General features: G+C 37.4%; 1 protein-coding gene across 2 annotated transcripts in view; it reads right to left on the bottom strand.

Annotated features, from left to right (window-relative positions):
* The window catches only part of LOC131531233 (NACHT, LRR and PYD domains-containing protein 12-like), a 60,086-nt gene extending 50,245 nt beyond the window's left edge, over positions 1-9,841 (bottom strand). The window contains exons 1-2 of one of the 2 annotated variants that reach the window (XM_058761876.1): positions 9,703-9,841; positions 8,307-8,417 (exon numbers count right to left, since the gene is read on the bottom strand). In XM_058761876.1, coding sequence (XP_058617859.1) covers positions 8,307-8,350 — 44 coding nt within the window. In that variant the 5' untranslated portion in view covers positions 8,351-8,417; positions 9,703-9,841. Of the gene's footprint in view, positions 1-8,306; positions 8,442-9,702 lie in introns of both variants that reach the window. The other variant, XM_058761875.1, reaches the window with a different exon arrangement.
* Between the last annotated feature and the right edge of the window lie 3,936 nt (positions 9,842-13,777).

Below are 13,777 nucleotides of genomic sequence, written 5' to 3'. Positions count from 1 at the left end.
TGCTAGCGAAAAATTACTAGCAAAAACTCTGATCATATAAACCTGGTTATTTATTGATGATGAGTTAATCATCATATAGTAGCCTGATCACATCATGAGCATTGTTTCAGAGTATGTTAGCATTTAATGTTTTTTATTTTTATTTGTCTTTTTTATACAGCGTTCTTGTGATATGACAGTCAGAGATTCATTTTTTTTTATTATTATATAGAAAGTGTCTTGATTCACAGAAACATCATGAATCAGCACATGAATCTCAACAATGGTGACAATCAACAAAAAGCTTGTTTTGTGATGATCAGAGCTGATCTGAATATTTTGTAGATTATTACCATTGTTGAGGTTCATATGCAGATTCTTGATGTCTGTGACTCTACGTGCTCTCACCTAAATAATTTCTTCAAAATACTTTGCAACCCTTAAAATATCAAAGCAGGGCCACATTTCAAGCAATGAAATTGTAACACTACAACAAAATGAAATTAATAAATTTAACATGTTCAGATATTTCTGATGAGGCTAGTGAGTTAGGCCACTATACGATGACAAGACCATCATCAGTATGTAAACCACTCCATCTGATCAGAATTTTTCTTGCAGGTTTTGCTGTAACAAATGTGCTTTAGAAACACACAGTTACAGCAGCCAGAGAAAAAAACATTGTTAAAAAGTGAAGGGTCAGAAGCCCAACTAAAGCAAACGCTTATCTCCACAATGGTGACTTCAAACTTGATTAATTTCAATAAAACATCAACATGTAAACCTCTGTTAATTCTCAATAAGAAGTTTTGTATGAAATAAATAAAGTCAGACTGGTTTGTAATAAGTGAAGATGCTGAGATCTAGAGAGATCTGTTAGTGTTTAAATGTTCTGTTGGGATCTAAAGGGTTACCGTTGTCTGTGTTTTGTGGGTCACCATTGTGCTGCAGAGTAGAGTGTGTGCTTCAGTCCAGGAGAAGACCAAGAAACAAGATGTTATGCTGAACGTAGCTTTATTTAAAAGCAGTAACTGTGGAGTTGTTGATGTAGCGATAGTTATTAGTTTTTGCACGTATGCTGTTGCTAGATGATGGTTAACTGCAAAAAAAAAAGTTTCACAGAGAATGTTTCACAATTATAATCCAGACAATACCTGTAAAGTAAAAAAAATAAAGAAAAAAAATAGGATGTTGTACCTTAATTTTACAGTTTTTGTTTGGCAGCTGCTTCTGCCATTCATTGACTGTTTTTTTTAAAAAAACGTTCTTTAACCGTTATTTCCATTAATGGTAAACGTTTGGCACCCTGTGCTGCCAAGCATTTCACTGTTTTTTTACATTTAATTTTTTTACAGTGCATTTTACTGCAGCGTTTTTGATATATGGGACATTATTACATTTTAGAGAGCTATAAAGACCCCATTTCTAATAAGTAGAAGAAATGAACGGTCAGTTCTTATAGAGGACATCCCACACTATATGCACATCTCATATGAAACCATTTTACTGCAGCGTTTTTGATATATGGGACATTATTACATTTTAGAGAGCTATAAAGACCCCATTTCTAATAAGTAGAAGAAATGAATGGTCAGTTCTTATAGGGGATGTCCCATACTATATGCACACCTGATATGAAACCATTTTACTGCAGCGTTTTCAAGAAATGGTACATTATTACATTTTAGAGGGCTATAAAGACCTCATTTCTAATAAGTACACAAAATGAATGGTCAGTTCTTATATGGGACGTCCCTTACTATATGCACACTTCATAAGAAACCATTTTACTGCATAATTTAAGAAATGGGGCATTATTGCATTTTAGAGGGCTATAAAGACCCCATTTCTAATAAGTAGAAGAAATGATTGGTCAGTTCTTATATGGGACATCTGATACTACATGCACACCTGATATGAGACCATTTTACTGCAGCTTTTTCAAGATAAGGTACATTATTACATTTTAGAGAGCTATAAAGACCCCATTTCAAATGAGTACAATAAATGAATGGTCAGTTCTTATATGGGACATCTGATACTACATGCACACCTGATATGAGACCATTTTACTGCAGCTTTTTCAAGATAAGGTACATTATTACATTTTAGAGAGCTATAAAGACCCCATTTCAAATAAGTACAATAAATGGTCAATTCTTATATGGGACGTCCCTTACTATATGCACACCTGATATGAAACCATTTTACTACAGCGTTTTCAAGATATGGGACATTATTCAATTTAGAGGGGTATAAAGACCCCATTTCTAATAAGTAGAAGAAATTAATGATCAGTTCTTATAGAGGACATCCCATACTAAATGCACACCTCATAAGAAACCATTTTACTGCAGCATTTTCAAGAAATGGTACATTATTACATTTTAGAGAGCTATAAAGACCTCATTTCTAATAAGTACACAAAATGATTGGTCAGTTCTTATACGGGACATCCCATACTATATGCACACCTCATATGAAACGATTTTACTGCACTATTTTTGAGATATGGCACATCATTCGATTTAGAAGGCTATGTGTACTGGACATAGCATGCATTTGAACACAACAAATACAACAAATTGCTATTTAAACAAATAAGTAGAACCACTGACTATTTTTTAAAAGGCACATAATACATGAGGGGTACCCAATCCGGTTTCAGTAGATACCTTCCTGCAGAGTTCAGTGTCAGTCCTGCTCCAACAAACCTGCCTGTAACTATCTAATGTTCCTGACTCATAATTCGATTAGGTTTAGAGCTGAACTTTTAGACCTCTAAAAAGATTGTCATCAACTAAAAACTACATACAAACTCATTGTAACAAGCTAACTGCTAGCCAAGCTAACATTCTGTGACAGTTACTTCAGTTAAAAGCAACATGGGCCAAAGGCAGAGGCATTTTTCAAAAATGAAGAGGAGCTGGAGATAATATATCCAGCTGAAGTTAAATCTACAAAAGACAAGAAAAAGATGAAAGATTATTCTGAGAGAGAACCCAGAGATGCTGTTATCTGACTACAGTGGACCAGAAAACAACAGAGTCCGGTGTAACCTGCTCTTCTTTACTGAACACCATCATCCTGACACACCGTCCTCTGCTCAAACATGACATGTAAAAGAAGAGGAGGCATAAGCAAAGGTAGACAACTCACTCTAGAAGGAGAGAACGACACAAAGCTGATTGTGAACTTCTATCATAACAGCACAGTCATGGTCCAGGGACTAGAAACCAGCCTTAATGAATTCCAGAGGAGCTTCAGAAACATTAAACAGGAGGTTCAGAAGATTAAGAAAGAGAGAGATAACATCACTGAGCTGGAGCAGGACTACCAACTACCAACAATCTCCATCATCTGCTAAACCTGACCAGCCACCACAGTGTGCAACAACTTCAACAGCTCTGCTCTGCTGTAAGACATCTGGAGGAGGACAATCAAGAGCTGCGGCAGGAGCTGAGGAGGTGAGAGAGGAACTGGTCAGAAGAGAACACGGCCACACACTGGAGAGACTGCTGGAGGAGACCAGAAACCAGCTACACACAAAACACCAAGAGAGTATCATAACACCCCGACTCATGAACACACCACAAACACAACTCAACATCAGCAGTGTATCAACTCACAGTCTCAGAGCTCCTTCACTCCTGAAACCCCTCACAACCTCAAGAGGAACGAGAACAGCAGAATTACACAGATTCATCCACCTACAACATCACCACCATTCATGAGCAGCAGCAGAGAACAGAAGAGCAAAGACAACATCGTAATACTCGGTGATTCCAACGACCATCATCTTGACCCCAGACGACTGTTTCCGGGGAGATCTGTGAAGAAGTTCTGGTGTCTCTCCTCACACTCAGCTTTGAGGCTGCTGCGAGAGGTGTGTTCGGTGCACCGTCACACATCATTCTTCACACCAGAACAAACCACCTCAGTGCTGGAAAGATATATGTCACTAAAGCCTTGTACAACACAGCTAGCAGGATCTACCTCAGAGACAAAATCATCATCATCATCATCATCTCAACCCTTCTACCTCAAAGAGACGTACCACAAAAGATCATCAACTCAATCAATGCGGAGATCACTGGAGTCTGTGCTTCAATGATGAATGTCCACAGAGCTGACCATCAGCGCATCACTCATGAGCATCTGTGTGACCGCATCCATCGAGAGAGCATGAGACTGTTTGCAAAAACCATCAAGGAGACACTCTGTGATCACGAGGAGAGGGTAAGACAGTCAGACAGCTACACCGCTGTAGCAGCAGGAAGAGGTAGAACAGACACCAACGACCAGATAAAAACATGCTGAAAATTATGTGTGAGAAACTATTAGCTTAACTACTCACAGTGTGTCTGTAGTTAAATATGATCAGTATTTCTTAATGACTTTTATTTGACTTATTTCTACTAACTTTCAAATTTGACAATTGTAAAACTGATTCACTCGTGATATTTTTATGTATAACCGCTATACTTCCTTTTATAGTTGATTAATCTATATTTTGATTTGGTCATGAATTCATACATTATTCTGGTAAATACAAATACTTCCCAATGTCATAGTTTAAAATAACATGTTATTATATTCAAGGGATGCTCTTTTCAGCTTTTGGAGAGAAAAGTACTAATCCTGATTTTGTTAACGCTGTACATGGTTCAGATATAATTATTTTACTTGAGACATGGAGCCGTTTAGACTCCAAAATCTACACCCCTTCAAACTACAGAGAGCTACGTATACCAGTGGTCGGCAACAGGCATCCCGCGGGCCAAAACTGGCAATAATATTTGGCCCGTGCCCGCAGCCAGATTATTTTGATAGCGGCTGGTTCTGAAATAGATCCGTCATGACAGCAACAGTTACTCACAATCAGAGTACATGAGTGGAGTGCAGCGCGGAGTGGAGCGGTGTGATTTTGACTGGAGCGAGGAGCAGATTTAAAAAAAAAAGTCGGAGCGTCGTGGTTTTCACTCGCTCCACCACCGCTCCATCCAGAGTATAATTCATGCCAACAGATAACTGCATATTTAGCAAGAATTCACGTTAAACATATTTAGCTAGCTTGATCAGAAAGAATGTGAGCGGTGTTTCTGATATCAGTGAGCGAGGAGTGGAGCAGGAAATGCTGAACCCAGAGCGGAGTGATTATTAAATGCTCGAAGCACGGAGGGGAAATTGTTGACGCTCCACTCCGCTCACATAGCCTACTCTGCCAGACACTGCCACATGTGGCTTTTTGTTAATGATTGTCCTACTACAGGATTTAACAGAGAGTAACAGCTCATTACCAGTTACAAAAGACATTGTAACAGTCTGTCAGGCAATTATAGTTGCATTTTTTTATCAACTAATTTCTTAAATGATCCTGACTATGTTCTGGCCCGCCATCTAGTGGCAAAATTTTTGTACCTGTACCTGTGTGTCACATATCCCCCCACATGAGTCGCCTTATTATAACAAAGGCATCTTCTCAACCCTACAGTCAGAGATCATCTACTTTCAGTCTATAGGTTCAGTTTTATTAATGGGGTTCTGAATGCTAGAACAGGGAAGGAAGTGGATTACATTAGTTCAGATGGAGACAAATATGTAAACAGTTCACTTGCCAGAATTATGACAACACAATTAACAGAAATGGAAAACAAGTCCTGCAGCTCTGCAAAAGCCTGGGCCTGTAGTTAACGGCAGAATAAAGGGTGAATCTCTGGGTCGATTTACATACTGCTCATATTTAGGCAGCGACACAGTAGATTACGCCACCATCACAGATAAAGACTAAAGTCCTGTCAGTCCTGTCCAGTACAAAGCTGCGCTCCACAGCACACAAGTTGAGAACACGATAGACTCATTTCTCTTGACTACATTTAGTGAAGAGAAGAGAAGTATCAATTTAACAACTGAGCAGTTAACTAAAATATTTTCTACAGTGGTCAGAAAAGCCCTGAGGAAAAAAAAAAAAAATTACAGATGTAAAAAAGAAATAGCTAAAGATGCTTGGTTCGATAAAGAATGCCAAAAACTAAGAAAAGAATTGTGATCATTATCAAATAAAAAAAACACAGAGACCCGCAAACCAACAAATACAAGCCACATATCAACAAACCCTTAAGTCACTATTAACAGAAGAAAACTGATCACATAAAAAAATAAACAAAATTGAGGAGGCAGTCGATCAAAATTCTTTTTGGGATTTATGGAACAAATTAGACAAATCCAAACACCTTCCCATCTGTGCCCCAAACATCTGGACTGAACATTTTGGAAAACTCTATTCACTAAACGAACCAACCCTCGACCAAAAACATCTGACCTCCAACTAAATAACCTGGAATACACTAGAAGAGACCGGCTAAACCATTTAGACAAGCCCATAGAATTAACTGAACTGATGGAGAAGATGAAATCCCTAAAAAAATAAGAAATCAGGAGGCTTGGATGAAATGAGATCCTAAAACACAGCAGCTCCAAACTGAGAGTTGCTATCCTGAAATTATTCAATCCCTTATTAAAATCTAGACACTTCCCTGAGATCTGGAAAGAGAACGTGATCACCCCAATTTTTAAACAAGGTGAGAAGTACGACCCAAATAATTATAGAGTAGGGGTGGCACGATACATGTATTCGTACTGAACCGTCACAGTACGGACATCTCGGTTCGGTGCATGAGGCATACAGGCAATTCACCCTCAATCCAGAAGGGGGCGCCCGCAGTAATGCAACGCTGTTTGATAACCGCCAGCAGAAGAACAGCGAATGCCATGAGTTGTGCACTTGAAAACAAAGCCCCCTAAACAGTGACCATGTGCTGATTCTGAACGCATCTCTCACTGACAAGGGAGTATACTTTAAAGGCTTGTGCACTCAACTGTTTGCGAAATGGGGCTTTGTGCTTGTGTATCCTACCTCTCTCATTCGGCACAAATCCAAATATTCCATCATATTTCCATATTTGCGATGTAACATATCTGAATGCGAAACTATTATTTATTATGTAAATGATAGGCTTTGTACTTCAGTCTGTTCCAGCACAGAGGCGGGCGCACTGATGTTTGGTTCACTGTATTTTATTTTGATAAAGTACCAACTGTGCTGTCAAGTTAGCAATGCTGGAACTGATGTGTTTTTTTTGTTTGTGTGTGTGCGCTTATTGTCTTATTAATAATGCATCACTGTATAAAGGTCTGCTTTTATTTGTGTACACTCACAATGAAAACAAAACAAGAAAACAATTAGGATGTCGCTTTCTGCCATTTGAGTTTCCTTTCTGTGAACAAATTAAGCGCGTCACAAAATGAACAGGAACTCAGCATATATAGGCTGTCATGTGTCGCACTGTTTTTTTCCCTTGTTTATCTGTAAACTAAATCAAATACATACAAGGAATAAATTCTTGAAATATGTATGTATGTATATATATATATATATATATATATATATATATATATATAGCAGATTTCATATATATAACAATGCAATAATATTTAGTATTTTCACATCTAGGTGGAAAGAAAAAAAAAAAGTAGTAATTTGTACTACTGTCTTTTCAAAATAAATTAAACGAAACAGAGCATAGTAGATTTTTGTTTTTTTCCCGTTGTACCGAAATTGTATCGAACCGTGACCCTCGAACCGAGGTACGTACCGAACCATGACATCTGTGTACTGTGTATAGAGGCATCATAGTGAGCAGTAACCTCAGAAAACTATTATGTTCCATCATTAATAACAGATTAATTCAGTTTCTCCAAAAACACAAGATTTTAAACAATTGTCAAATTGGATTCATGCCTAAACAGAGAACTTCAAATCACATTTACACACTCATACAAAAATATGTTCATCAAAAAAAAAAACACGGAAAAAAAATTGGCTGCTTCATTGATTTAAAAAAGAAAAAGAAAAAAAAAAGCCTTCGACTCGGTATGACATAATGGACTTTTTCTAAAACTAATTCAAAGTGGAGAGAGAGAGAGAGAGAGAGAGAGAGAGAACACTTTACAGCAAAACATACTTCAGTTTTCAATGATTATTTTGACTTGCTTAAGTTACCATATTATTTACATTTTCTATCGACTAAATGTGCAACCTGAAAACAAAATGTAAAACATTTTAATTCTGGGATTATCATATATGATGAATCAAACATTTTTAACTAGGCTAAATATTCCTGTACAGTATACGAGACATTTAACAAGTCTCAAGTCACCTGTGACAATCTAAAAACATTTCTAGGACGTTCTCATTTGTTTTGCAAAGCATTTGAGATGATAATAGAAAAGTATTGATTTTTCTGTGAAAGCAGACTCAGTCTTACCTCTGTTTCTGTGAGAGACTCATCTTTCCTCTCTTCTCTGACATACTGCAGATGAACAGCTCAACACTGAGATCTTTGTGTCTCTGAAGACCATCAGATGCTCATCAGGACCTGGACATGACAATGTGTCTCTGTCTGAGATCAACATCATGAGAGTTCAGAGGAATACATGATGAAGAAAAATAACTAGTGGTGAATGATTGAGTTATCAAACAATCAATATAAAAATAACATATGCTACAAATATACTGCCATGTAATTGGTGTCATAATCTCTTCAGATTACTCACAACACATGTCTTTATTTACATGAACATTACTGCAACAACTTTCGGAGCATTAAGAAGTTTAAAAGAAGATTAATTTTGCTCGGGTTTATTTCCTCTCTATCCGGAAGAACAGGTTTGATTTGACCACAGAATACTTTCAGCCTCGCGTCTTAAAATGGAAAAAGGAAATAAAATAACCCTTTTAGAATTATTCTTAATGCCACATTTTTACAGACTTGTACAAAGGTTTTAACGTGCATCGTCTTTAAACGGTTTGTTTTAATATCTTTCTGCTTCTCGGTGTTTGTTACTTCGGCGACAGGTATAAGTTATAACTTAACAAATCACGCTTCAGCTCTGAAACCCTTTCATCAGGGACATTCTAAAACGCTTAACGTGAAAAACGCTTAACGTGGCTTAACGTACCTAAACATCGACCAGGGAAACCCACATTTTTGTCAAACCTTACTTGTAATAAACACTAACTACTGTCAAAAGAACGAGACCTTATTCCAAAGTGAATAATTTCACGTTAAGCGTTTTCTCCCCCATAGAAGTCCATTAAAAGGAAACAGCTTAACGTGGCTTAACGTACCTTAACAACGACCGGGGAAAACCAAATTTCTGTCAAATTTTACTTATGATAAACACTTTCTGCTGTCAAAAGAACGAGCTCTTATTCAGCGTCTAAAGTGAATAATGTTAAGCGTTCTCTACCATAGAAGTCCATTATAAGGAAACAGCTTAACATGATATTATTCACTTTATACGATGAATAAGAGCTCTTTTTTGACAGCAGAAAGTGTTTATTATAAGTAAAATTTGACAGAAATGTGGTTTTCCCCGGTCGTCGTTAAGGTACGTTAAGCCACGTTAAACTGTTTCCTTATAATGGACTTCTATGGGGGAGAAAACGCTTAACGTGAAATTATTCACTTTATCTGTGGAATAAGGGCTCGTTCTTTTGACAGTAGTTAGTGTTTATTACAAGTAAGGTTTGACAGAAATTTGGTTTTCCCTGGTCGATGTTTAGGTACGTTTAGGTACGTTAAGCCACGTTAAGCGTTTTAGAATGTCCCTTTCATCATTCTCCTAAATAACTGTAATCGTGAAAGTATTCAGACTTACTTGCAGTAGTTCAGACGATCTTGTGTAGGAACAGAATCCAGAAGTCTTTAAAACACTTTCGGTTTGTGATCGCTGTTAAACACCTGTGCGATCTTCACGATTGATGTTTGTCACCCGACCAGATACGACTCCATCTCGGAGAAAAACAGAGTCCAGTTCACAACAGATTTGTGCATCAGCGCCACCAACTGGACAGGAATGTGAAACACACAATAGCGTGTCTGGTTTTATACAAAGAAGAAATTATATTCTGTGTTGAGTGAATAGTGTAGGACAGCTAATAAATTGTCCATTTAAAAATGAGTTAATAACTCAATTAAATATCCATCTGAGAATCTGATGGGGGTAAAAAAACGGATAATGTACTGGCAGAAAATTACCAGGACATTTTCTGTTAAATTTACGGGCATTTTTCTTCAACTTTAAAACGGAAAATTCTGTAGATTTACATTATCTGCTGTATCATAAACAGACAATACGTTATGCAGAAATTTCTACAAAATTATAGCATAGGCCTGTCTTTAGTGGCAAATAAATCCAGCACAATATATACAAATTGAACATGGTTTATTTTTGCCTCATGTAAACATTCTTAAAAGTGTATTCAGTGGCTTTTGTTTGCCATAAACATGTGAAGACAAAAATATCATGATATCAATTAATTTAACAATGTGTAAAGCACCATTAAAAATGTTTGTATTGTGGAACACTTTTTAGTTTTAAACAGCAACAGGCAGAAATAAGAAAACATGAGCAGGTACTTGTACAATATTGGTGTTGCACCAAATAGTGGTCACAAAGATAAACTTCACTGTGAAACAGTCAAGATTCAAAACATTTTCAGATACATGGGAAAAAATAAATACAAAGACAGGAATGTCATTAAGAAGAATTGCTATAGACGTACAGTAAATAGTCAAGTGAAATGTTATAGTGTTGAGACCATTTTCCTACAAGAGAACACAATATTATTTAAAAGGACAGTTCACCCAAAAATGTGAATTCATTCATGACTCACCCTCATACCGTTCCAAATTTGTAAAGAAATCTCTGTGCTTTCTGTCCCTGACAGCCTATGCACCTAGCATTTCAAGATCCAATAAGGTATAGCTGTCAGATTTAATTCAAAAGGATCTTCATTAGTGTTCCAAAAATGAACAAAAGTCTCACAGGATTGGAACAACATTTTTCACATAATATTTTGGGTGGACTAACCCTTAAGGGTTACATAACATTTTTGGGTGAACTGTCCTTTTAAATAATATTGTGTTAGATTACTTACCTCTAATTCATGCTAAATTACCTGCATCTACAATTGACATGGTACTGCAAAAAATACTTTCTTGTACACCATTTGAAAATAAAGAATAAAGATTCATGCACTCATGCCTGACATTTGAATCTGAAACTAGGAGAACTATACAATCTGAATTAAGAGCTGGGCTCCAAGTGTTTGTGTGCTTTTAGTATCTCTTGCTATGCGCCAGTTTGAGGAAACAGCTTCTTTTTTTTTTCTTTTTTTTTCTGCATGTTGAGAATTGAAAAAAAGTTACAATTGTACATGGATTCTCAAAGTTGTTCATACGTGAGTCTTGGAAGCTTCATTTGAACCTTCGACCTTCGTTCAGGATTTCTTCACAGGAAGACTGGAAATGACAAGAAATGAAATGAATGACACTGAAATACAGAGTAATGTGCAGAACAGGTTGAGATTGAATTATCAACTGCTATTCCAAATACTTTCCAGTTCAAACATTGTACATAAAATGCATAAACTTACATTTCCAGTGGTCTCCAATTGCATCTGTCATGTGATCTTGTCAACAATGTTTTACGATATGCTTAAATGTATAGTTCACCCAAAAAAATACAATTCTATCATTAATCATTAATTACTCACCCTCATGTCGTTCCAAACCCATAAGACCTCCGTTCATCTTCAGAACACAAATTATGATATTTCTGATTAACTTTTTTTCAACTAAACAGCAACACAAGAAAATGCTTTATACATTTGTGCATTTTACATTTACATTTGAATGAATTCCAGCATAGGTGCAATCTCCTCTGGATGTTTTATGTTTAAAATAAAACGAAGAGAATGTGTAACTCAGCCACATTGGGGGAGGAAATGATAACCAGAAAACCACTCCAAACCTTTATTAAATATTTTCTACACAAACAACTTCAATAACAAAGTCAACTGAATAAACGACTCAATGACTAATTTTTTAATAAATAAAACCACAGCCATATCACCCTGCAGCCCAAGACTGGTTGCCCACTGATTCTAAGCAGGGTTGAGCTGGTCAGTACCTGGATGGGAGACTCCTGGGAAAACTAGGTTGCTGTTGGAAGAGGTGTTAGTGAGGCCAGCAGGGGGTGCTCACCCTGTGGTTTGTGTGGGTCCTAATGCCCCAGTATAGTGACAGGGACACTATATTTTAAAAAGCACCGTCTTTCGGATGATACGTTAAACCGAGGTCCTGACTCTCTGTGGTCATTAAAAATCCCATGACACTTCTCGTAAAGAGTAGGGGTGTAACCCCGGTGTCCTGGCCAAATTCCCTACACTGGTCCTTGTCAATTATGGCCTCTTAATAATCCCCATCCACTTGATTGGTTCTATGACACTCTCTCCTCTCCACCTGTAGCTGGTGTGTGGTGAGTGCACTGGCGCCGTTGTCCTGTGGCTGCCGTCGCATCATCCAAGTGGATGCTGCACACTGGTGGTGGTTGAGGAGAGACCCCCGCCACATTATTGTAAAGCGCTTTGGGTGTACAGCAATACCCAATAAAACCCTATATAAATGCATCATTCGTTCACAATTCATTCAAAACAGAATACAAACCCATGATAAGAATGCAAGGTCTAATCCAAGAAGGGTGCTTGGGATGTACAGTACAGCAGCAATTACGACCTGTCATTTGAAAAGAAAACAAAAGAAACACCATGAATGTCATGAACTTCTGTCCATTTAAAACATGACTCATATCGACACACATCTGACACATCCCAACTCTTTACATCCGTTAAGCTTTTTTTTTTTTGCATTTTTCTATGACAGAACAGTATAGATATGACAGGAATGAGTGGGAGAAAGACATGGGGGTGGGAACGGGAAAGGTTCACGAGGCGAGATTCGATCTCGAGACACCCGCATGTCGGCGCGCTGCCCACAAGGCCATCGCACCGACCAGTTAAGCCTTGTTAACTTAGTGTGCTTTTGTCCGTGTAAGTGCGAGAGATAACTCGATGCGCTACTGGCGCGCTGTCTAAAGTGGATTTCCATGTTCACAGACAGCATGCCAGTACCGAATTAACTTCTTGTGTGCGTGTGTAACAAAAAGAAGACAATAAAAAGTCTAAACCTACCTCGTTTGGCAGAAAAGGTGATAGTGTTATCCTTGAAGAGTTCTGCAATGTCAGGTCTTCACCTAGTCATATCTCAATCTCTTTTAAATAGAAAAAGTCGTAAATGGTCTCTTCTTGACAATTCCTCTGCCAGCTCCTGTTGAAGGCATAAACGACATAAACTTCAGATTTAACCTCAGTAACGTTGATATGCCAGATGTTTTACAACACGCTCAGTACAAATACACCGCATCAGCAACAATTAAAAGTTAATAAACAATTAAAAGTGAGCACACTGTAATACGTACCTCCACGTCGAGTAAGATGTGACGGTATGCTGAAAATGTTGAATACGACGGCTCTGACATTCATTTGCCATACAAGCCAGACAACAACTAAGTTAACGTTACAGTTTATGTTACATTTAACAAAAAATAATTTACCACGGAAGTGTAAGAACGGATCCCCAAACCCAAAATCCGACTTTAAAATTAAATTTTGACCGAGACTATCTCCATGAATATTGGCGCCTGCTCTAACATTGTTTCCTCGCTGATAATCGACCGTTCCCCCAATGCAAAGCGTAAATAAAAAAAATATATAATAACGGAAAAACACCTTTAAAAACCAAATACGGAAAATTCCTTCAAATTATTATGGTATATTGTACAGTATTTTTACAGACTTTTTTTTTTTACATAGTAGAAAATGGATTTATTG

The sequence above is a fragment of the Onychostoma macrolepis genome, chromosome 22, assembly GCF_012432095.1.
Source record: "Onychostoma macrolepis isolate SWU-2019 chromosome 22, ASM1243209v1, whole genome shotgun sequence".
In the NCBI taxonomy this organism is placed as follows: Eukaryota; Metazoa; Chordata; class Actinopteri; order Cypriniformes; family Cyprinidae; genus Onychostoma; species Onychostoma macrolepis.
Note: the sequence above shows the minus strand (reverse complement) of the source record. Positions and strands in the feature narration are given on the sequence as shown.